The following is a 25,688-nucleotide window of genomic DNA, read 5'->3' as shown; positions in this document are numbered from 1 at the left end:
TTTGACGTCTGGGGTCTTGCTGGTCCGACATGTCCAGCTGTCGCATGGTGAAAATAATTCAAATTAGTCACGTTACTCTGACGTCATATTCCGCGAAAGAACCAATGAACCGAAATTCAAAACGGCTGGCGGAAGGAAAAATCAACGTGTTTTGCTGTAAGTTCATGCATCTGTGAATGTTTATTTTACATGTATTATTCTCCCTTGCATGTATGAAAAAGGACACACTTTTACGAAATGAGATGGTTTCGGATCAGCTAATAATATTGTACTATTAACTTTCAGGTTAAACTTCTGTCCTCCACCGGTCGCATGGAGCCTCTTAAATTTGTAATTAGGGTAAGTTGATTGTTTCTTATCTGATTCAAAGTTTTTTAATTTTTTTAAAGCATATTGATTCATATTTTTAAAATTTTAGTATATCTCACAATATAACGATATATAATCAAAGATATTTTACTTTTAATGTCACAGTATGAATAGCGTTTCCACGTTTGGTCGCAGAGTGATGACATATAATGAGCGACATTTCCTTTTGCAGACCACTAGAGAGTGCTAAAGTGCAACTGTTACCATTACCAATATATTAGTTTTAAAATTTGAGAAATTTGATAGTTTCAAAATAGAATAAAGTCTAATGATAGGTAATGTAAAAGTATGTTGTCATTGTGTTATTAAATATGAAAATATTTGTATTAAGATATAGAAATTATTGACTAGCTACATTCTCTTTTTATGAAATGTGCACATTTTCCCTAATTTGGGTAATTATTTCTAAATCAAATTTCTCACACGTATAATACTTAAGCCCCAAAGTCTGTTTCAGTGCCAAAGTAGGGCCCATATTGATAAAACCTCCCCCAAAAAACAAAAAGACAAAACACATAACAGTAGCGGTCTTTTGCCACTAGAGGGAGGTACATATACACATTTAGCAGTCTTGCCATTAAAGCCTGATGGTTTTATTTCTCCAATTTGAGTTCCTGGAGAACTAAATGTTTAAGACTGAGGAATTTGTTAACGTCTATGCAATTTCGCATTAACATTGGAGCAAATGTCAAATACGTTGGCTCCCAGAGTCCATATTAACTTGAATGTCATTCCGTACAAGCCGGAAACACTTATTGGGGAAAGAAAAAAATGGTTGCTGTTCATCCTCAGTCTGATTCTCTGTCACTATAATGCACCTCAGATGTTTTTGTTAAGCCCAGACAAAGCTGGTGATCTCGCTTTTGTTGATTTTTCATTTATTCGAGTTTTGAACAAGGGCTTCAGACTTTTTTGCACTAATCTCCACATCCTCCACCATTCCATGTGTGCCCTGTTGACCAGATATTGAATTGGACCCCCCCCCTTATTTGTTTCATATGCATGCCTGCATAAAGGCCACCACCACCCCCCACCATCAGTTGGTTGTGGGAGAGTCAAATGCTGGAGGTTCATGGCGGGTTTCCTTCCCACTGGGCACATAATGACACAGTTTTGTTATTCTGCTTGAGAAAATGCTCCGCGTTTCAACCGCACTCAACCAACTAACCACAAACAAGCATATAAGAAGGGGGATTGGGCTAAACAATAGCATTCAAGTCACTTCTTCATCTGGCTCTTCTTTCACAAACCCAACACGACTGTCACCGTCGTTTTTAATAGCTCGATCAACTTCTCCGACAACATTTTTCCATGGAAACGTTATATTTTGGAATGCATGGAAAGTCACTTGCCCACTGTCGTTTTTTTTTGCGCCTATAGTAAAAGCATTTCCCCTTCATGTTCTCTGATTCACTCTGCCATGTTTACTAGGCTGTTTTACGGCCGTTTTTCCCCCTCATCTGCAGAACTAAAGGGGGAGCACTTTCTTATAGGCACAGAACATTAAGTCAGCCACCACTACATAGACCTCCCGAACAGGGGGGGGGGGCCTTCAGGCAAAAAATACTGATATACCCCAAGTGCTGGTTGCCAGAACATTACCCCTCTAGAACCTAGCAATCTGCGTTTTATTAGCACAATGCACCGCTGACATCTAAACATCTGATGTAGTAAGCGGTGGCATAAAACCCAGTTGATGTGTTTTTTTTTAAGTAGAAAAGGTTTGAGGAACCACAGAACATTTTCACGTCAGGGGTTTATGCACTGTTTAGTGTTGTTGTCACTCTGTAGATGAGCCCATGTGGGACCACACATTATGTGTCTGTACACTATCAGGGCAAACATTTAAACGTTTTTATACCGGATTGCGGAGGTGAGATTGGTTATGAATAAAAGGAGGATCTAGCATCATCCTATAGTGAATGTAATTTTTACTTTCCATGAAGAAACTAATCACCTCATTGCCAGAAATTTGTATCCATAAATTTCTGTAAGTAGCGTCTGCCTGCCTTTTGTTTGCTGCCTGTTTCCTGCAGATATTCTTGCCCGTTCTTGCTGTTCGAATTCCACTCTTGGGTTGTGTCTGCTTTTTATTGTCAAAAAAAGGCAACACGTGTGCTATAATATTCACCTGTATGAAAGGTCCATTGCACACAAACAAACACACGTTTGGAAAATTGGAGTGCAGATGATTGTTTTTTTTGTTGTTGTTTTTTTTCCAAGGGGAAACCCAGGTGACTCACAGCATTGAAAATGAGTCAAAATAAAGCCTGAGGAAAACTTGTCACACCCACCAATCTAGCGCGCTCCCCCGGGATTGTTTGCAGGCCACAAAAAAAAAAAAGGAAAGAATGTCCGAAAAAGGGAGCAATGCAAGTTATGGCGAATGAGACCACATCTGCTGCCCCTTCTCATCTAATGTAAACATCTGTGGCTGGTTAGTGTTAGCCTCTGAGCTAAGTGCAGTCTGAGAAGGTCTGGCTCTTATATGCCGCGATAGCGGAGGCAAAGGGCAGCGAGGTGGGGAGGCGGGTTGAAGTCGCTTGTAGTGTTCGGGCCCCGTGCCCGAATCGGACAGAGATAAAAAAAAAAAATAGGGAAAAAAAAGATAGAGCCTTTTTTTTTGTTCAACTGAAAGTGATATAAAACAGAGCCCCAAAACAGAAGGGAACCATCAGTGGCTTCGTGACAGGAATTGTTTATTTATGAGCAGAAAATATGATGGAGTTGTTTTGATTCTTGTTTTGCCTGCGGTGAACAGTGGGGAGCTTTTGTTAGAGATATTTCTGTTGTCTTTGTTGTCCTTTTTAAACCAGACCATGGTTACAAGATTGGCAGCAGGGAGAATTAGGATAGAGAGTTTTAGCTTGGCCTGCAGGAAGACGCACTCCCATTCATGTGCATTGTGTCTGCACACAAAAGATGGCACAACAAAGGATTTGGTATTAAGTAGCGTTCCCCCCGCTTCTTATTCAGCCTTCAGACTATGTCCATAATGGTCAAAAAAGGCCCGTGCAAGACAGAGAACAAAGTAGTACCGCCTCTTTTTACTATGCATGAAAAGAGTAACTTCCTGTTCAACTTGCTCTCTCTCTCAGAGCTTGCTTTTCAACAAGTGAATCACTCCCAGCCTTCAAATTGCACTTAAATTGTCTCATAAAGGCAAAAAAATGTTAAATAGAATTTGAATGGATTATGATTCAGGAATTTGTCGGGTTTAATGAAATGATTGATTGAAAGACATTTTTCTTTTATAATTTGAGCTAAGTTTAACGAGCATTTTGAAATATTCTGGCTTTTTTGTGGTGCTTTTGTGCATTGACTTAACCTTTTATGAGGTATTTTTACTATATATGGTCAACAAAAAGAAAACACTAATGAAAAAAGGGACTGAGCATTGATCACCGTCTCCTAATTCAAATGGATTGGATATCATTCACCATCATTGGCAACCAATGAGTTAAACTTGTCACTGAAACAGAATTTCTGTGCATCCGCTGAAAACCTTTACTCGCTAAATTAATAGTTTTCTCATTAGTCTGATTGCATTACTTTACATTCCAGCGCCCCCCCAGAGAAGAAATCACATGCTGTTTTTAAGTGAAGGTCGACTGATGCTTATCACGACAGCCTTATTTCCACCACGTCTTGTTTGCTTTTTTTTTAAATACAATAAGTCATTTTGTATAATGTTTGCTTGATATTTGGCCAAGTAAAAGATTCAATCAGGAGCTTAGAAATAACTTAAGGCTATTCACCCAGTTATGTCTTCTTAAACCATGTCTCCCCCCCTTAAAATCTCTACTGCTTCCCCTAAGATATTGATCAAATTCACCTTGTGTTCTTCCTTAGAGCTCATATTAGCGTGTTTAAATTGAAGCCATGCATCTAATATAGATCTTGTGATCCCTGCTAGGGAAATAGGTGCAGCTCTTTGCGTGAGGGAGTAAACCAACACAGATGTACAACATCAAATCCAGTGTCATAACAGTCACTACAATAAATTCATAAATAAATATATGCCCAAAAGGCCTGAAATGTTAAAGGCTAGATACTCAAACGAACTGAGATGGTGTCAAATGCAACTCAAGAAGCCACTGTGGAACCCCACTTGTCTTTGTGTCAGTTTTGATGGACAAGGTCTGACCCTCTGTTGCTAGGTTTTCCCACGCACTCGTAATTGTTGGAGGCAGTCAGCTAAGACCACCAGTCAAGCGTGGACTGCTGAGAGACAAAGAGCAATGGGTGGAAAGAAAGAATACTGATCTGTAGATACTGATAGACAGCGTGTGGAGGTTTTAACACTAGATTGGAATGCTTTGTGATTGCTTGATGACCATTCCTGGCTCAAAATTTTCTAAGGACAGATATAGGCAATGCAAAAATTTCTCTGGTGGGGCAAAAATACGTTGGCCCCCAATCGGCGGCTAGAGTTGTTCTTGTAACTTGCTTTGTAAACCAGATTTATTATTTTATGCAGACCACTCTCTAGACCTGCCAGGTTCGTGATCGACTATGGTACTACCATTTAGAGATTGGTATTCCCTGCCAAAGTACATTGTGAGACCATACCATTTCTATTATGAATGATATCATTTGATGCAGGAAATTATTGGAACCTTGAGGAAAAGGCAGTCACATTTAGTTTTGACATTCTTTTAGAGTTTAACCAGACACATGCAGGGTTTGGTCTTGGCTAGTGCCCACAATTTTGGGATTTTTACCCCGTTATTTTCAGCACTCACGTCATTCTTAGTACAAGGCCTTGGGAACATCCCCTAGGACTGGGTTATTAAGTTTAGTCATTCAGTGTGGAACTTCCAATTCATTGGGTTTGCTTAAGTCAAAACAAGTCTTTGTTTATCCTATTTTATCTTCTGTTTGTACACAGAAGATTTCAAGTTCTCCCAAAGAAAGCCGAAATCTGTTTTTACATGTTTGATGCATTTTTTTTTTTGCGTATCACAGTTATGAGCAGTGATTTTTTTTTTTTTGCTGCTCTGGGTTATGTCGTGGGTGGTCTCAGTCCTTGGCTTGCTTATCCAGAGAGAGGCGAGGTTTCACACGGGACAACTAGTCAGTTGCCCTCTGGAGTGGGCAGATTTTGCACTCGTGTAAAACCATAATTAGGGAAGTTTGAGAGAGATTTAACAGCAAGTTAACTAGCCACATCAGTTCTGGCCTGCTTGTCTTTCTTAGTATATTGTCATAGACACAATGATGTAAAATGCATTCTGTATTCATGTTTTTTAGTAGCTCTGTCGAGACCTCAACATGTCCTTTTTTTAGATAGTGATGCTCAACATTTTCGGAGCCAAAACCCCCAAGATTGTCTAAAAAAAAAAAACAACCAAAAAAGCAAAACGAGAGCAAATATTTTAGGCTCTTAGGAGGAGAAAAAAAAAAGAATGGCAAGCAGCACTATAATTGGCGTTTAAAGTTTAGCCCAGAGATGGCCAGAGAGAAAAAAGAGCTATGAGGGGACTGCATTGAAAGGCCCGGGGGTGATGTTGGAGTACACAGGGGGTCGTTTGTGGTTTGTTTCGCTGTCAATCACTCACACTCTGATTCCTTTTGTTGTGGTCCAGCTCAATGCCTCACAGCAACCTGTGGCTATCCTTGCCCTTTGTGTTACAGTGTGGGAACTTTGCTGTGCTGGTGGATCTTTACGTTCTGCCTATGGGTAGCCAAGAGGACGCCAGCTGGTCGACTACAAACCACATCGAGGTAAAGACACAATAAGAAGGACGCCATTCTCCTGATTCAGCTTATGAGTGAATATATAGCCCTGATATGGCTCGAACCTTAATAAAATGGGAAAAAAACTGTAATGTAAAATGTCTTATGGGGGGTTTTATTGGTCGTCCACTTCGACAAGTGCAATGATAACATCCAGTCGAATGAAATGTGTTTGTTTTGTAGGAAATAACAACTCTGATTCGTGATACTCTGGACCTAAGACTTCAGCAGTACACAGAGTCCCTTAAAAAAGCAAAAGAGCTAAAACAGAAAAATCAGCCAGAACCGGATTCAACTTTTACTATGAAAGGTAATCATTTAATCACATTGGTCAAATACACTATATTTTTTTATTCCCATGTGAGTGTTTTAGTTTGACAGCCATCACAGAAACCAATATAGATAAATGATTACGTGAGTGTGTAAACGGACGGATGGTATGGTATTTCTGTGGAAGATACCGTCAAGTTTGATTTACCGTTTATATTTATCGGCGTCCATTGCCAACCACCACATAAACAAGTAGAGCTGTACATTTGATCTACTACCTTCAGAGGATCCAACCAATTTCTCACAGCTGCATGTCAAACTGCATATTGGGTTTTCACAGGTAGCAGTTAAGGGCAGTTTCACTGAACTCACTCAGCAAGCCAACACCATTTGTGAGAGTGGGATTATAGAGCAGCCAGCCTCATAAAGTTTCTCTGTGGCCACAGCACAGCCTCTCTCACTACTTTATTACTCAGGGTTTTTTTCACCTCTAAATATGAAAGTATATAGCAAACTCGAATGATGATTTGAAGTAGAAATTTTATTTTGGGTCATTTAAGAAAGAAACTAAGGTATTTTTGCTTTTGAGAATTTAGAGACACTGTTTAAAGTTGTGTTCTTGCCTTAGGGCAAATATTCTGGTGGAAAGGGCTATCAGTATTTATGGAGGAATTGATTCGGTAAATCTTGGTAGTAAATCTGTTGGATTTCCTTCCTGCTCTATGCCAACATACGTCTATTAAATGGTCAACAGCACGCTTATTTTTATATGCTCAAGTCACTTTTGTTTAGCCCTCCAGAGTTACTATAATGAATCTAAAGGACAGTACTCATGAGTCGACAAGTTGAAGTATACCTCCCTCCGGGAAAGGTGTGAACAGAAGCACAGTGTAAGGTTACCGAAATTCATATCCCTCATGACTGAATAGAAGGGTCTGACAAGAAGGACACCATGATGATTATAGGCTGTGTACAGTAGCTTAAATGTGACAAGAGAAGACAGCTTAAAAATGATAAAGCTTCTTTTAGCTCTAGTGGAAAGAATGTATTATGGAAGCTAATTTCTTGAAGATTTTTCAGGCATTATGATCAATGTTGTTCGGTTCGTAGTACGTCGGCTAACCTTAGTCAGAGAGGAAGAGATGGAATATCTTATTTGGGTAGATGCCAAAGTAGAATTGATACCCATTGATTTGTCAAATGTTCCAGTAACAGGATTCCATGAATGAAAAAAAACATTCTAAGCACAGATTCCACTAAATTTCCTTTAAGATTTGTTAGATTGGGCCTAATTCTTTGGCACGCATGGCCTTCTTTTTTGGACAATTTTGTTGTAAATGGTCTACAGGTGAAAAATCGCTGACCAATTTCATTACATGTTTGGGATGTTCTCTTTTCTCTTAGATCTTCCCGTCAGAGTAGGCAACTAAATTGTGTGTGATGAGATCCCTTCCACGAATTGGAAGAGCATTAGCCTTCTTTTTTTTCATCAGGCTACTTGACCCCATGATTAGCTCATAGTGATGTGATTTATTTATGTTTTCAGAGAGATGAACAAGGGGGAGCTTTTCCCACCAAAAGGCTTGGCTCTATGCAAGCACAATGGACATGTAAGACTCTTAAAAGGCATAGGAAAACCAGTCCCTGGGAGAGGCCCGGGCGATCTACTCGGTGCACTGTAGGGCACAATATTTCAAGGAGAAATTGCACATTAAAAAATTAGTGTATGACTGGATCTCCGTGTCCTAAGCATTACTGTTCCGATATCTGATATGATACGTTTAGAAGGATTTTAGTGATTATTAACTGTGACGGCAAGGGTTTCACAGGCAGTCTCGTGTAGATACCAGAGTTCCAAGTCCATTTTACACATCTTTATGTCAGTATAGAAAGTTTTCCAACTTGGCAAGAAGGATTTTGTGCACCATTTCAATACCAGCTCTGTTTGTCCATGTAACTTAGTCTTTGAGAACTGTCCTAATGGATGCGACTAGACTCTTGGTGGTACTTACAGAAGAGTTGATTTCAGCCCATGGCAGAGCTGGGTACTTCTTCCTCTTCCTGCACAGGTGCCAGGGCTTAGGACACCTGCCAGTCTCTTTCCTCGTGGTCACTACAAGCTAGAAAGGCATTTTCCCAGGCTCGCCAGATGAATGGTCACTAATAGCCGTGGGAGAGGGCTTTGCGAGCGCTGCACAGTGTACCACTGACTCCTCTTGGCAGCCCTATGAAGGGGGCTTAAGGCAGCCTGACCATGGTCATTGTAGAGAAAAGCACAAGTGTTGTTGGATTTCTTTACTTCTGAAAAATGTGTTACAAATGACCATCTCGCCCACATTGAAGAGCCGACATGTCGTTATTCTTTGATGCCGTACGATTCGTGTATAGTCACGTTTTTCTTTGTTTGGGTTCTGTTTGCTAAAGAATTGAGACTCGGCCCTTCTGGATCCTTTTTTGTTTTGTTTTGTTTTTCCCCTTTGCCACCACAGCTACTTGCTATTTATGTGAGTGGCTGCAATGTGAGGGACTGATCTGTAAATAGAGAGGCATGCCAGTGGCTGTTTTACCTGCCCTGCTCTATGTTACTGGGCGCATGGCAGTTTGGGATTAAAGGAAGGTTGAAACAGAGACCTGTGACAGGAACAAAGGAATTCCAAGGCCCGGGCTTAAAATGGATCTTGGTCAGCGTAGGCGCTGCAGCAAGCGTTCCTTCCCTTCTTCCTGCTCACCCTCCTGTCTCTGGCCCCTGCTGGGCAACCCTCTTCCTCACAATGCTATGTGGTTTTGATGTGGCTCTTTAAACCCGTCTGAATGGACGCTGTCTTTCCAATAGGAAGGTCTGACTCCACTCTCTTGTGAAAATTCAGATGCACCATTCACTTTTTTTTGGGAGCTTGGACTTTAACCCCTAGTCGTTATTTCCAAGTTACACTTACTTTCTTACCTGAATAATTCTCACAGCTTTTATAATTTGTTTTTTTTTTTAAAAGTAACCTTGTCCTCTGGGTCAGCTGCAGTCTCTTAGCACATAACCACAATCCCTACCATAGCTGTCACACTACACTCTTTTCCCATATAATTAGGGCCTGAGCCTTAGCACGAATCACATTCATGTGACTGGGCACCGCAAACTATCTGGGAAGTACTGCACACGCTGTCTTGAACTAAAGTTAAGTGTTTTCTTGTTTTCCCTTTTCCGTCTGTTACTATAAGTCTGGAAAAATATCGCTTTGTCATGTGATCCATGCAGCCCTGTGACTTTGTTTTTGGACAGGTGTCACTTCAGGACTGCACGCTCAATTTGCGCAGTTCCAAAGAAAGACAATAAGAACTAGCTCATACGGATATGCACGGATGTTATTCAAACCGTATTTTTGTTATTCCGTTCTTTGCAAAGACTTGAGATTGAAAAAATATTGATCGGGCCCAGTGATCTGCCATTTAATCGGCCATTTGGATATGCAGATGCCAAATAGTTTAGCAGATTTTGAAAAGACCAATGCCAATAGACAAAATATCTACAATTTTTCAAGTGTTTGCTATTTTAATACTATGATATGATGACTGCCGCTGTTTTATAAAAACTAGACAATCTTAAAGAATCACAATCGGATGAAATTAGGGAATCGGGATCCTTTTTTAAAATCTTGGTTGCCTGGCCCTATTCTGATTATAATCACCAACTACGAAAAACCACAAAACTTAAGTATTTCTACAATATAAACTCTAACCTAGCGTGTAAAATTAGCAAAATTGTTTCATGCTACTTTGCTCATAGGCTCCATTATGGGCTGGCCTCCGCCACCATGCTGAGGCGTATTTTGTAACTGCGTCGATGGGGTCACCCAAATGTTAAATTGAGCGCTCATGTGCAAATATTGATTCAGGTGGTCGTTGTACAGGATGATAAGGCAGAGTGCTCTGCTACAGAGGGTGATGTCCTTCCAGGAAAGCCCCCACTTACATGTGGGTAACTTCCTCATGTTCTCTCATCCTTCCCTTCCTTCTCTGTCGTTTCTCACTCATTGTAAGCTCCAACTCTCCACCCGTACTTCAGGACTGAGGGAGGGGGTCCACTTCAAAGCTGCTGTGTCAAAAGAGCAGGATTCTTAGGCACTAATGTCTGACGGTCTCACTGGCTCAATTCCTATACATAGGGAGTCTCCATGGTTTTGTTTTCCCAATATGAAATCATGTGTATTGGAAACAGTTCCTATTGCACTTGTGTGCATTTGAGTGGTTTCCTATAGAGAAAAAAACATCTCTTACAGAATCTATGGCCATTTTACTAAATTCACTTCATTTAAATGATTTTCATAATGTTTGTCAACCAGATGACACTCAACACCCACATTTACATTAGGTAATAGAAACTTATACGGCTAGATCAAAGTACAATACAGCCAAAGCACCATGCCAGTTTCTGCCTAGCACCCACATTGCTGTTGCCATCATCTCAATGTTTATGGGTGTGTTGATCTTAAAATAATGTTTGGACAGACGCACCGCATTGGTGGTGCAATTGTATCTTGCCGCATTGCAAAATATTCATGCTGTTTGACCCTCCCTAATTTGCCAACAGTCACTAGCACAGGAGGACAAATACTGCTATTTAAAGGGTGCTTGCTATATAGATCATAAGAAGTGTGTAAAAAAAGTGGAAGGCAAACAGGCAACTGAAAAGAACCTTTAGAAGAAGAAAAAACCCCCGCGTAGTGTTTAGATTGTCCTGTAATTGCATAAAATGGGTTGTTTCTACAACAAGATCTGTCAGGAAGGAAGGTTGTGTCACTATGGGATGACTATGTTCAAATTTATCAGGATATATTTGATGCAAATTAAGTTTGATCCCATTGCATGTCCTTCTCTCTTGTCCATCTTATTATATTGCCCTAATCAGTCTATTTGCCTGAGTTTGTTGGCTTTCCTTTCCTTTCATTGTTTTTCAAGGAAGTGGTGAAAGCTCTAAGGATGTGTGCTCTAGGTTGTACAGCAAATGCACTCCAAGTGCAGTTTTCAAACCTTGGCACTAACGATTGCTCTCTTTTTGGCCTGTGGTATGTTACACCATGACAGAAATACCACATTTCTCAAAACATGGAAAAATGTCTTGCTTATAGTTTAATTAAGACAGCATAATATTGTTATGTGCAGGGTTTCAGAAAAATGAAACAACGCTGTCATTTCCTGATTCATTTACAAAAGCAATGTTAAAGTTGACGCTTTGTAGTTTTATATTCTTCCGTACTGAGGGCTCCAGTTGCTACAGAATGGGACCTCACATTGTCAGTAGAAGGCACCAGAATAATGTCTGTGGGAGGGGAATATGAATGCAAGCTTTGCATGAGAGAACCCGGGCAGAGAGCCAAGAGCAACTCTGAGATGTGCACAACGTTATGAAGTTAGAAACAGCTGATGTGTTGGGCCACAGTGTTTCAACGGTTCCCAACTTTGTGTCCAGTCGTCCTTGTCGAGCTTGTCCTGGGAATTGGCAAACTCAACCCACTAGGGAATGTGTTAAGAAGAGTTGTAGAAATAAACATAAAACTTGTGGATTAAATGAAAGCTTCTCCACACATAGGAAACCACCAACTTGCAAAGAAAACGTGCTTACTAAACATTCCTATTGCTTTCATGGGTAAAACTACTACAAATTCATCAGACTTCCGCTTCAGAAATGGACAAAGGCTGATGATAGCTTCCTTAGAGGTTTTGCAGAAACTGCCAGAGTTAAATAGCATTTACATGTATATTATGGGAATCTGGGGCATTTATTTTGCACTATTTCATTTTGCCATTTCTGGGAAAACGAATCCAAAACTGTCATTCTGTCATGTTTTAAAAATCGACTTTTCTACTATTTTGGACACTGCTATTCCATAATTTGAATTTGGTGGTTAATGTACAAAAGACAAAATATAAATCAGCGCTTTTCTTATGTTTAGTTCTCCAAACCACCCAGATTGCTAGAGTCTATCTATCATTGAAATAGTGTTTTCCATCCATCTTTCAGTTGACGTGCTACATCACTGTCATCACATCTCAAAAGACACATAGATTGCAATAATTTTTTTTCTGCCATGTTTTAAAAAATTTAGTGGGGAATTTCATCTCAATTGAGCGAGAAAAAAAGTCGTTCTGCCTCTGGAGCTTGAAATATCATAACTCTCAACTGAGCTGTCCAAATTGAGTTTGCTTCTAGGCGTAAATTGTACCAAAAGCTTTGAAGGGATCAGAAACATTCCACTAAGCAATACTTTGACATGCTTTAGGCTGTCACATTGAAGGAAAAAAAAAACATTGACGGCTATTTTTTTACTGTGTGGTGATGGTTTTTATTATTAGGGTTTTAACAATGTCTTCTATCGTGAAAAAGCAAGGGGAAAAAGTGAATATTAGTTGTCATAATTTGTAAAATAAGGACATTTTGCAATTTATCTCAATTTTTAAATGAGAAGAAAATAATTTGGATGAAATATTGAACATATATTGTTGTTGTTCTTCCTTTTTAAGTGCAATTGGCAAGGAAACAAGAGATCAAGCGTTGGTCATTAATAAAATGTTATATACAAGAACTACTTTGAGACATGCCCCAAATTCTCGAGTGCAAAAAAAGCCGTTTTATCACTATACTATACACTTAACCATAAACCTGTGGCGGTTTTGTAGTATGTGATCTGTGTAATTGCACACAATTACCCAAAGAATAACAAGATTTTCTTCTCTCTTTTTTTTTGTAGATGATAATTATAGGTCTTGTACTGCACTTGAGTCAAATGACACAGAAACAATAAATATTCTAACATCTTTAGTCATTAGTTGGTTGTTGTGTTAACCAGGTTTAGGCTAAATATCTCAATAGGCATTTTTGGATAGTGGATTAGTAGTTTTTTGTCTGAAAGTTTATCTTAATTATATTTCATGGGTGGGGGAAAGAAAATGTCCTGATTTTTTTTCTTCTAAACACACTGCTATTAATTTGAAGAGAACTTCTACATCACTGGGGAAAAAAACCTGAATCTTAACGTACTCAAGCACTTAGTCTTTTCAATTAAATGAGCTAATTTACTTTGCTATCGAGAACTGTCGAACAGCTTACAAAGACGAGGGAATAGCATATTAGCTGGACCCGTGCTTTTCGTCAACAAATTCCTACCAGATTAGGCAACATGCCATTGTGTCAACCCAGTGCATCCTGCATACCATGAGGAACATTCCATTAAAGCAGCATTGAGGCCTTGGAAAAGGTTTCTTAGCCCCTATTTCCTGGTGATGTAAATGTTCTATAACAACAAAAGTTTTCAGGATTCTAAATGCGAATACCCTTCTCTGTCAGGACCAAAGTTAACGATTATTATGGTCAGTCTTCCCGAAATGGGACTGAATATGGTTTGATTTACAAAAAATCACAAAGTGGCTATTATAGATGATATATTGCATCCAGGTCACATACTCATTTTGATCTTAAGCATGAAGAGTTGAGGGGAAAATAGGAATCTTGCATACCTTCCTTTAGTCAATGATTTGTTGAGTTTCAATGGATGAAGCATTCATCCATTTATTCATGTTTCCTACAGCTTTTGTCATTCAGTCTGTCGGTTAAGCAGTCGTCTCCATTCATCCGCAGATAATCTACCAAGTGCCTCACATTTTCCATACCTACTCTTTCTTCTGTTCAATGAAATCATCCGGCTTTATTTCACTAGGACCCCTTTTGTGTTCATTGCAATTGTTTTCTTTCTCTTTCAGGACCATATTTTCAGCTAGTCACCAATTTTGTCAAGCGCCACTTCAACCTTCGATGTGTCGTCAACCAGGACCATGGCGGTACGTGACCTTTTATGTTTGTAATATCCACTAAATCCGGACATTTTAGTGTCTTGACATTCAGACTCATTTCCCACAGTTAAAACCAAGTCATTTTTCTTTGTTTTATGTTTACGTTTCTCCACCTAACTTAGTTTTATGTCATATCTTTTACCTGCTCCGGTTGTCGTGGGGAAATTGCAGACATTTAGAGTTTCCCGCGAGTCTGTGAAACAAGGAAATGTGGCCCATGTAGTTTCCCTGACCCTTAAGTACCTTTTCATGGGACCAACACATTTCCCTTCCTGTCAATAAAGTTAATATCAGATCCCTCAGGAAAAGGATGTTCAGATACTACTCAACTACTACACGCTAACATTCTGACTTTCTCAGTCAGTCTCCTCCAAATCAAAATCTTAAATCTTCTACAGTTTTGGGTGGTCTAATTGGCCCGGAATAATAAACATGGATTAAACGACCATAAAACAATGGACGAAATCAAAATTAATTATCTTCTATGTAGCAAACAGGATCAGATTTAATCCAGTGGTGGTAAAACAATATTGTTTGAAATGATGGAAAGCAAGTCTTTGAAGAGTTAATATTTTCATGCTTATGAAATTTAGCAGCTCTGGATGTACGCTGTCAGTTTCCATTTATTTTGAGGGAAAGTAACTGGTATTGGCTTGTCCCTATCAACATCATTCCGTTTGTCTGACATGGATTCATGATTAAAGCTGCGACCGCAAAATCAACTATTATGTTACTACTTTGCTTGTCTGCAGATTTGCGTGTGTTTCCTGAGCGCTGCGTTGTGTGTGTCCGCTTTCAAGAGGATGCCACAGCACACTATGCAAAACCAAGCTTAACCGCAGTGAGTGTTGTTTATACTATATTTCCTCTTCCAGGCGCCTGGCAGAATATCCTGCATAGAAAAAAAAAGGTTGCTCTCACTTTATATATGGTAGTCTTAAAGGAGGTTAATGTTGACATAGTCATAGTCAGACTGATTGTTTGGGTAAAGTAGGACTTCTGACAATTTTGTTTTTTTTTTAAATCCCTAATTTCAACCTTACTACAATGAATTTAATCCAATTATTCTCGGAAAAAACTAATTTGTACACATTAAATAGTGTCAAGTTAGGAGTAAATCTTCAATTCTATTGATAATGTCATTTAATTTCATGTTTAGTGCGTTGTTCAAGGGTCTAAAGAGTTTTTTATGCATATATATCTTAGTTCTAAGTGCTGATCCCTAGAAGGTCTTAAATTTATGGTCTCCAAGTTAAAAGCCAAATCAAAACACAGGAAAAAAAAAACACATGAAATTGGCCTCGGAATAAATTACCATACCCAAAAGCCATGACATAATATTCTGTCGAGGGAGTTACCGCAATCAAAGGATCTCTGTAACGGGAGACTTCTGCACCAGTTGATTGGTATTATTTTGCCAATTTTCTTGTAAACAAACATTTTAAACATGCTTTCTTGAGACTTCAGTTTTAACTCCTTTCTTAGATAGCGCAATGGATGAGGATTTATATAAAGGCACATCAAAGCAATGTAGTGCAGTATTTTTTTCCTGAGTAGAGTACTTGATTGTTTTAATCTGTGTGTTCGGGCTTTATCCTGCTTGACTCAAGACTACTTACCAATATTCTAAGGCTGAAACCAATTGAACTTCCTCCATAATGTGACAGTAATATATTACATGTACCCACTGCTCGGGTAAAAATGTTGGTGGCCTCCTATCAAACAAAGAATAACTCACAATGGAAATAACTCCCACTCAAAGAATAACTCACAATGGGAATTGCAAGAATGCTTATTCACATGCCACAAAGCGTCTGGGAAAGTGTTGTTCTGAAAGACTGGTGCATTTTGGCTAGGCACAAGAGACATGACACAAAAAATGGTTAGAAAAAATTCTTTGAGTTACTTTTGTCCAGATAAAATTCTTACACTAAGGCAGGGGAACTAATTCTGGAATACATTTGTACATTGTAATAGCTCATGGTCAAACCCCCTAAGAACTATCATAATCCACAGCAAAATACAGAATCTGGAGAATTTATATACAAGTGAAATGTAATTTTGATTCAAAATACTATTTTCCAATAGGTTCACAAAAAACTTCATTTGGTTTGTGTTCATGCTGCAAACATGTTACATTTTTGCCACTATCCTACTCTGCTACAATTTTTTTTGTCCATTCATATTGGGGATAACATTCATCTACCCAGTGCTCATTTGATCCCAAACATCCCTGGTGTATTCTGAGAATTGCTGGTGTAGCTTCTCACCTTGGCACCCACATCAAGGACTTCCATTTCTCCCGTTACAATCCATGACCAATGGCCTGCTGCTTTCTAGGAGCTTTTTTTCCCTCTGTTATTTCCCCTTTGAAACATCTCTGCACTCTTTGCAGTTTGGCTCTCAATGAAAGCGCCAATTGTAACATATTTAGCCGAGTTCAATCATCAGCGAAAGGTTGAGTGAATAACCAACTTTTCCAGTTCAAGGAGAAAACGCTGTTGATGGCATTTCCCTCAGGATGTGGTTCATACAGTACTTACAGTGGGATTGGCTGATGGGAGTCTTGTGGTGGACCTCGTACTCTACTAACCTCTAACGTGGTTGGGGAAAGGAAAAACCCAAACAGTTGTTTGCATCACACACACAGGCTGTTCTCTCGATTATATTTTCTCAGTTTGAGATTAATGCAAATTGCAAACAACTCATGGACATTCATTTTTTTTTTCAGTTTTTGTCCGAGCCACTATGATGTCGATGACATCAAAATATCATCATTATCTCTAAGTATTGAAAAATCCAACTAATACTAGAAGAAAATCAGAGACTTCGTTATAATCAGCCAAATTCAAATTCTATCCATCACATGACCCAAAATCTATTCAATCAATTTTCTCAGCACATCACCAAACCTGCAAATTTGAACATTATAGGCTAATCCTTTATTCCAAAATTCCTTTTCTGACCTTTATGACCTTTGACCCAATTCCTCCAAAATGTGATCAGCTCTTCCGGTTCATATTACAAAAGATATCCTACAAGTTTAATCACCATCCCTTTATTCCTTCTTGAATTCTCTTCACCACAAACAAACAGACATACTGATCTAATACGTACATTTTTATTGGCTAAAATTAGACCAAGTATGGCAGTGAAATGACTGAAATGTGACAAAGACCAATAAGCATTCTCATCCTATAGCCTACAATTAAAATCAAAGCCAAAAAACAATTGTGAGGGATTCACAGACCGTGATATGGATTTTTGGCTATTTCAATCTCTTGAGTGAAAGCCTATCCATTCTGTCATATTCACGTAAAAGTACTCGACAAGTGCAGTTATTGGGATACGCATACACCATTTGTTGTGAGAGTTTTGCTTGACCTTTCGCCACACAAATGTTGTTTAAAGAGTCTCTTCTATGGTGAACCTTTCAGTGAGTCAGCACCAGCAGTGGGTAGGGCAGCATGGGAAGGAAGAGCAAGTGTTTAGGATCGTGGCCGTTGTTTTGGAGTCTGGCGCAGAGTGGGCAGTGGAGGTGAGTAGCGTGCTGGGCTGCAGAACTTTGGATCAAAGGGAGAGCAGATGTGTTTCCAGTCCCCCCTACCTACTTCTGTTGCGCTCTGGACAGGCTTTTGTGTTTACTCATCACCTCAGCACGCCTCAGTTGTTCCCGTTTCACAACAGCCAGCGCCACAACTTTCCCAAGGGACCGGCACACACGATTTTCTCCACCTGGGCCGGGCCTGGGGGGAGAGATGGATGACACGTGGTTGCGTCCCGTTTCATGTCGTTGCCTAGATTGTTTTGCCTAACGTGGGTGCATACTGGTCGGCTTACGTTAATCCGTACAGTAGGGGCGTAGCCACAAATCTGGCTGTTTAAGGGATAAGACCCGTCTCTACTTTTCGGCAAGTCCGTGCACGCCGTGCATGTTGGTGGACTTTGCTGTTGAAGAGATGCGGTAAGCTTAGACAAACAAGGCATTCTTCTTGGGTCGGACTCTTTTCTTTGCGGGAGACTTTCTAAGGCTGCTGTGTTTTGTGCCAATTCAAGCCTTTTTTAATCTAGACTTGCTATATATTTGAACCCGGAACAATAACTCATTTTTCAAAACGCCAATTGTATTAGGGATTCAAACATTACATTCATCATTGGCCTGCAGGTCTGCTCATTTGACAGGCTCCAGTTTTTCCCCCTCCTTGCCTGCTTTATATCATCTTCATCAAAGATTTTGAGCTCCAAGTATGAGGTTTTTTTTTTTTTGAGTTCACGAGACTAAGGCCTGATAAGAACTCCAGTAAATGCAATTGAAGCAACATTCTTAGTCATAAATGCTGTGTTGTTTTTGACACATGCATGACATAGCTTTTGTTTTTCCCTCACTTCTCCAATTGCGCGAAATCGCATTTCCCAAACACCCCTGCTGAGGAACCCTTTTTCTTTTGGCTGTCCTGCATCGCTTCTTTCTCTCTTTCTCAATATATATCCAATATCTCTCTTTCCTTCCTCTCTCTCACTCTTTGAAGATGCACTGACAGGAACAGAGAGGAGTTCAAATATTCTCAGAGAACCTCCCATTGGCTTCTTGTTGATTTTTCTATCAAGTGTATTTTTTAGCGCCGCTTATTCATAGGCAACAGACAAAATCCCAAATCGTGGCATTCATTGGTGGGCAATTGACTGCACCCACTCCTTTCTCATAATTATCATTGTGTTGGGTGGACATTTTTTATGTGGCTTATTTTGCCCTATTCAAAGGCAGTTAAAATTCATTATATAACAATGACCTGAAAAGACTGCTGTTTAATCTCAATATGTTCAGTTTTTTTTTTTACCACAACATTGTGTTTGTGGAGGCCCAATAATCTGATTCAAGAAAAACAGGTGAAAAATGTCGTTTCATTAGGGGAAAATAACCTTACTATACTATGTTGTATTTTAAAGTACTAAGTATGATCTGGGAGTGAAAAGAGACAAAACAACAAATATCACTGACTTACCTTGAAGAGTGGTGGCCTAGTGATAAGTCATCAGTTTCCCACTTCTTTGGTCTTGGGTTCAAATCCAAGTGCTTGCAAAGGTTTTCCCAATATTGTTCAGGTAAATGAATGAGATAAAAGTTCAAGTACTACTACCTACTCTCACAGGGTGGTGGCCCAGTGGTTAAGTCATCAGTTTCCTATTACTTTGGTCTTGGGTTCAAATCCAAGTGCTTGCAAAGATTTTCCCAATATTGTTCAGGTAAATGAGAGGTAAAAGTATAAGTACTACCACTTTCCCTCACAGGTTGGTGGCCCAGTGGTTAAGTCATCAGTTTCACATTACTTTGGTCTTGAGTTCAAATCCAAGTGCATGCAAAGATTTTCCCAATATTGTTCAGGTAAATTAATAGGATAAAAGTATAAGTATTACTACCTTCTCTCACAGAGTGGTGGCCCAATGGTTAAGTCATCAGTTTCCCATTACTTTGGTCTTGGGTACAAATCCAAGTGCAGGCAAAGTTTTTCCCAATATTATTCAGGTAAATGATGGAGGTAAAAGTATAAGTACTACCACTTTCTCTCACAGGGTGGTGGCCCAGTGGACAAGTCATCAGTCTCCCACATCTGTGGACCTGGGTTCAAATCCAAGGGCAGGCAAAGATTTTCCCAATATTATTCAGTTAAAAGAATAAGTATAAATGTCTAAGTGTCTAACTGAATAAGTCTTCAGTAGTTGATGAAGCATTTTGTCCAAAAAATGACTAAGTGTTTCAGGTAAATGAAAGAGGTAAAAGTATAAGTACTACCAAATTCTCTCACTGGGTGGTGGCCCAGTGGATAAGTCTACAGTCTTTCACCGCTGTGGTCCTGGGTTCAAATCCCAGTGCAGGCAAAGATTTTCCCACAATTGTTCAGGTAAAAAAATAAGTATTAATCCTTAAGTGTTTAAGTGTATAAGTCTTCAGTAGTGGATGAAGCATTTTGTCCAAAAAATGACTAAGTGTTTCACCCCATTTCCAAGGATAAAACGTTTCAACACCCATGTATAAGTGGGGCACGAGTTGGTGTAGTGGGTTGCACACTCGCCTTTGCACGGAGAGAACGTGAGTTCGCTTCCCGGTGTCGGCGGTTCACTGACCAAGCAAGCGGTCGAGGGTCGGCCGAAGGCCGACCCGAGAACGCCTTTCGCACAGACAGGTCCTTCAAGTGTCTTCCGAACTGCCGAAGGCAGTTCGGAATATAACCTTTTGCTGAAAAGTATGACTAAGTGTTTAATATAAATTAAAAAGTTTTTTCTTTTTTTTTTTTCTTCTTATTCCATTTACTGACCTACATGGTGTAGTGATCAACCAAAGGACGACAGCGAGAATCGAACCCAGGTCTCCCAGACGGGAGTCCAGTGATCTAACCTCTGCGCCAACCAAGTGACTACACTTTCCTTAGTAATCATTTGAGTCTCCTGACTTCAAGTCCACAGAAACAACTAAGTGAAAAAGTGTCACAACCGGGAATTGAACCCAGGTCTCCCAGATGGGAGTCCAGTGTACTAACCTCTACGCCACCAAGAGGCTACAGTTTCCTCAGTAATCATTTGAGTGTTTTGACAAGAAGTCCACAGAAACAACTAAGTGTAAAAGTGTCCCAACCGGGATTTGAACCCAGGCCACCCAGACGAGAAACACGTGAGTTAACCTCTACGCCATCAAAGTATCTTCACCTTCCCTTGCAAAGCCTTACTATACTATGCCATTTTTTAAAGAAAAAATGACAAAGTATAGTAAGGCCTTTTTTCATTCAAAAAATGACCATGTATAGTATGGCATTTTCTATTAAAAATGACAATGTTTAGTTTAGTTTTTAAAATGACCATGCATACTAAGGCTTTTTTTCCTTTAAAAAATGACTATATATAGTAAGCATTTTTTTCTTAGTATATATGGTCATTTAATTTACAAAAAAGCCTTACTATACATGGTCATTATTTAAAATTTTGAAATTTACATGCGTCAAATTAACCTTATATCACAATCCTCCGTGACTGATCTTATTGCATTCCAACTTTGTGAAAAAAATTATGGCTGCCTTTTGTTGAATTTTATCTGACAGTGCCAGAATATGACAGCTGTCTGCATTGGATCCAAAAGTTTCCCCAAGGATGCCAGGGATAATATTTTTTGTTGACACGGATTGTTTTTGTCCCCTTAGACCAAGCTGAGTGAACAAAGCAGATTGGAACATTTTTCCAGAGACAGAGAAATCCCAGAGTCTTTCAACGGTGCCACAAAAATAAAGAAGACAGTGCTTCAAAAGGTGTAAGTATGATCTAATTCAGAACTTTCCAACCCTTACAGTCCAATGAGACGCTCGACTATGTACTTGTCTTGTCTCGTTCAGAGCCCAAATATCTGACGTCCAGCAAGAGAAGATTGATCAAAAGGCCCAAGACCAAACTGCAATGCTCCAGCTCAGAAATCCACAACCGAGTTCCTTGGATTGTGACACCGGCTTTGGGAGAACTTTGACTTCAAGTTCCCCTAAAAACACAGAGATCGCCAGCCCAAACACCACCACCTCTCCAGACTCTCCCTCGATAGGTTTGGCCCCCCAGGAAATCCTTCCAGGAACCAGGCGGAGCAAGAGGAGCAAACCCAGCGATTGGCAAGACCCTCGCCCACCGAAGGCCATGAGGACAGACCAGGCCAGCCCTCTGGCCGCAACACAACCTCATTCCAACACACAAATACCCCGAGACGACTCTCTTCCTCCTCCCAAGGCTTTACCGGTCTCCGAATCGGAGAAAACCACCGCGGAAGTCGAGCCGCTTACTCCAGGGAAACGGGACCAGAGTCTCCCCCTGGAAAGCAATAACACAGCCCCGACGAAGCAAAACAGGCTGGCCGCAAGTGGAGGGGGCCTATCTGTCAAGTTTGCATCCTCTATTGGTTCCAGATCCACAAGCGAGCCAGAGGAAAGGCAAGAAGTGCCCAGAACCTCCAGATTACGACGTCACAAGAGGTCCTGAGGGGGACGAACAGGATGAGGGTCCAAACGCTTGACGCCACCACGCGTCTCCAGCTAGCCGCTGGATATGAAAGGGTAACGTTGCAATGCATGCACACATGGGCTTTTACTACAATGTCTATTCTTTTCCCACAAAGCCACACATGCAGCTCACTCGACTACGGCACACATAATTGATACATGAGCCGTTTGAGTTATGTTTTGTCAAATACTTGAAACAGACTTTGCCTCCACCCATAAGTAGCGGTGGTCAAGAGAGGCTTGCGAATGAAAGTCAAAAACCCTTAATTGGAGTTTAGACTCGGGTTTTTGTGTTCAAGATCGGGGATTTCAGACAGGCAGGAGCCGCGCAGTACGTCATGGCTTTTAGGCTGAAATACTGGCTCCGACGTGTCTGTAAACTGTCCACTTTCCTCGCTTTGATTGATGGCTCTTTCCAACTCGAGCTCATCTGTTTGTTTTTTCTTTTTTTCTTCAAATTTGAGCGTTTTCATTCATACATCATTTCCATTCATGCCCCTTTCTGCATTTGCAATCCAAGCCAAAGGAAGTTTTCCACTTTTGAAGCCTGCAAATGCAAAGAATTGAAATGTTAGTATTTTTTTTATAGTAATGTTGCACACTTTCTCCGTTTTTAAGTTTGCCACACACCGCGAAAAACGAGGGACTACTGCAGAACTATTTCCACAGTAGTCCCCCCGTTTTCCACGGTGTACCGCAAAAGCCAGCAGAACACCGAGAAAAGGACACTATCCACACTGTCCAGAACAAAGACATCTTTAATTCTCTTTTTATACAAAATATTTAATAAATACAACTTTCAAAAATATATTGCCAGATCAACACATTGTTCTCAAGTTCAAACAAGTCAAAAGAACGGACAAAAACGTTGCCACCATCTCCAAAGAGTTAGCAGACGAGATAACCGTGTTTGTCTTTTTAAGAGCCTCATTAAAATGAAATGTGCACAGAAACGATGCAAACAATGACTTGTCAAGGGTGATGTTTTTTGCCAATTTTTGACAGGATTCCCATGTCCAAAACAACTTACTTACCCCTTCAAGTACTCACAGCCCAATTGGTTGACGATGGGAATCCTCGCTCGTCGCTTTTGAAATTGGGAGTCAAACTTTAGAGGCCGCTTTTGTTCCCTTAATTCGTTAACAGTCTGATGGCAAGCAATATGTCTGCCACCACGTACGTCCGTGCCTCGTAGCAAGCATTTGCCTTCAGTCAATGTCCTGGCAAAAAATGAAATGTCAAATTGCGCTTTAAAAAAAAAAAAAAACGAAGAAAACTAAAGTCTCAGGCCCCAAAACGCCCATTGTTTGTTTGTCTTTGAAATTGTGACATTTTGGCTTTATAGAACGCAGTGGAGATAACAAATCATTGAAAGAAATGGTAAGCTTCCGCCGCTATCAAAACCTTCAAACTAGACAGAACATATAAATAAAAAGGAATGATATCTTAAGGCTCTTGATTATTAAATTAATAAATCAAATATACACAATGATTAATAAAAAAAATGTACATATCTACATGTTCTAAATCAACATAAATTCTTCATATTGGCAGCCATGACATTTAAAGCAAACCCACCCCACCGCCCGCCCACCTTACCTGTCCACCTCCCACCCCTCCCCAAAATAACAATAAATAATAAACTTGCTCTTTTTTTCTCCTCATTTGACAATGGCCAAGTCTAAAGTCGAAAAAGGCACTTTTTTTTTTCTGAAACGGTACTAGAAAGAATTCAAAGAACACTCGCTAAGATGATTAGCTCTAGTGCCGAACACAACAGGGTTGTTTTAGTCATTGTACAACAATCACAACAGGAGCCCGTTCCACGTGTCCACAAACTATAAAAAAAAAATGACAACGGGCTGAAATATAGCGGAGTAAACTTAACTTTTTCGGTGTCTCCGACAACGACAGACGTCCAAAAGGTGGGCTCCATCTCCATCGTCCCCTCCTAGAGTTCGTGGCTCGCCGACGTTGGGAGGGTTCGCCGGCCTTCCCACTTAGGACATCTCTCGCCATCGTCATTCTACAGTGAAAAGGTACGCCGGTGCCTTGTGTTTCCAGCCGACCAAAGCAACCGTCACTGCCAGTGTAAGCCAGCTTGTCAAAACTTAAATTAACATGGGGAAGTAGAAGAGTGAGGGCGGGAGAAGGGGAAAAAAAACGTAATTATTGAAGAATACCGCAGGGTCGTGACGTGACGCCACGCGTGCGCCCCCCAGGGGGGCTTGTGGAAGGGGTGTTGCCACCCCGTCGAAGGCTCGGTTGCACGGCAACGCGGCTGTCGGCTATACTATGTAGTCCATTCTGTTGATGCTGTTTGCCGTCTCCAAGTCTCTGTTGTCCTGTTTGTTAGTCCAATTGGGGTGTCTGCCGGCCGAGTTGGAGCCGGATATCTTGTCGTCCCGCTCCACTAGCGTATACGCCGGCTGCTTGGCGAAGCGGCCCTTCTGCAAGTGCCTCTCCTTGTCGTCCTCGTCCCCCTCGGGGTGATTTGTCCTCATGTTGGCGATGATGGAGTTCTTGCGCTCGTAGTCTTTGATAGCCACCGAGAGGCCCACGTGCTTCTCGATGGGGTTCTTGATCTGGTTGAGTTGCTCGCGCACGTTGTTGGTGGTGTTGTCCTCCGAGCCGGCGGCCGCCGAGGCCCCGCCCCCGCCGCCGGTCCCGCTCGGGTTGCTCTGCTTCCGCCGTCGCCGCATGCACCAGAGCAGGACGGAGATGAGCAGGAGGACCCACAGGACGATGAAGATGGAGCTGAGCAGGGGCACTAGGTAGTCTGGAGACAGGGGGGAAATTCAAAAGGTCATCCGGATTCAAGGGGGGAAGCGGGGAGGGGGGTTTGGGTTCAGCTTCAAAACACTTGGTCTGTTACTGCAACCTGACCTCCACGAACGAGGGGGAGGGGATTCTTTGAGCTGTCACCGGCTTGATGAATGGCGGACATGTGGGGGTCTTAGGAGGCACAAAGCCCGGCGGCTCTGCTCTTTCCATCCCCGCCCGGCCGGGTCGTACGGACCGCATTCTCGTCTAACTCAATTACACCTGACGTGACGTCGGCGGAAGGAACGCGTCGCCGCCTGCGGTTATTTTTAACGCATCGGCGCCAATATGAGCCCAATTTTTTTTTTTTATTAGAACGGGACACTAAAACGCAGATTTTAACTCTTAAGCAGTTTTCTACTAAAATAAAGCTACCCGTCCAACCCATTAACCATCAGTTAAATATAAATAGATCTATTCAATTAACAGCAAAAAAGTTATTTTAAAAATGCAAAAAAAGATTAAATAGGGGCTAAAATAAAAACTACAGGGAATATTAACTTTTTAAATAATACAATTATATAAATATATATATATTTTAAATTAAAAATATATTATTTACACTAAAACAAAAAACTAATAACTAAATAAATCCAAGTGTCACATTAATTTGTACTAAAA

At 40.6% G+C, this 25,688-nt stretch overlaps 2 protein-coding genes across 2 annotated transcripts in view; one reads left to right on the top strand and one right to left on the bottom strand.

Moving 5' to 3' along the window:
* Positions 1 to 70: 70 nt before the first annotated feature.
* On the top strand, positions 71 to 23,203 carry slx4ip (SLX4 interacting protein). The gene is made up of 8 exons (XM_077729937.1): positions 71 to 156; positions 286 to 339; positions 6,007 to 6,096; positions 6,292 to 6,418; positions 14,128 to 14,205; positions 14,970 to 15,058; positions 21,408 to 21,514; positions 21,597 to 23,203. Exons 2-8 carry the CDS (start codon positions 313 to 315, stop codon positions 22,222 to 22,224), a joined length of 1,146 nt encoding a protein of 381 aa, XP_077586063.1. The 5' UTR covers positions 71 to 156; positions 286 to 312; the 3' UTR covers positions 22,225 to 23,203.
* Positions 22,985 to 25,688, bottom strand: part of jag1b (jagged canonical Notch ligand 1b) — a 28,055-nt gene continuing 25,351 nt past the window's right edge. Inside the window, exon 26 of the mRNA XM_077729938.1 lies at positions 22,985 to 25,023. Within this exon, the coding sequence (XP_077586064.1) occupies positions 24,533 to 25,023 (491 nt within the window). The 3' untranslated portion in view covers positions 22,985 to 24,532. The remainder of the gene's footprint in view (positions 25,024 to 25,688) is intronic.

Source organism: Stigmatopora nigra, chromosome 12 (assembly GCF_051989575.1).
Source record: "Stigmatopora nigra isolate UIUO_SnigA chromosome 12, RoL_Snig_1.1, whole genome shotgun sequence".
Taxonomy (NCBI): domain Eukaryota; kingdom Metazoa; phylum Chordata; class Actinopteri; order Syngnathiformes; family Syngnathidae; genus Stigmatopora; species Stigmatopora nigra.
Note: the sequence above shows the minus strand (reverse complement) of the source record. Positions and strands in the feature narration are given on the sequence as shown.

Excerpts from the sequence above, each read along its gene's own strand:
- slx4ip (XM_077729937.1), top strand. The coding sequence starts at position 313 with ATGGAGCCTCTTAAATTTGTAATTAGG. Across the intron at positions 6,097-6,291 it reads CGACTACAAACCACATCGAG|GAAATAACAACTCTGATTCG; the intron begins GTAAAGACACAA and ends TTTGTTTTGTAG. Across the intron at positions 21,515-21,596 it reads AAGACAGTGCTTCAAAAGGT|AGCCCAAATATCTGACGTCC; the intron begins GTAAGTATGATC and ends TGTCTCGTTCAG.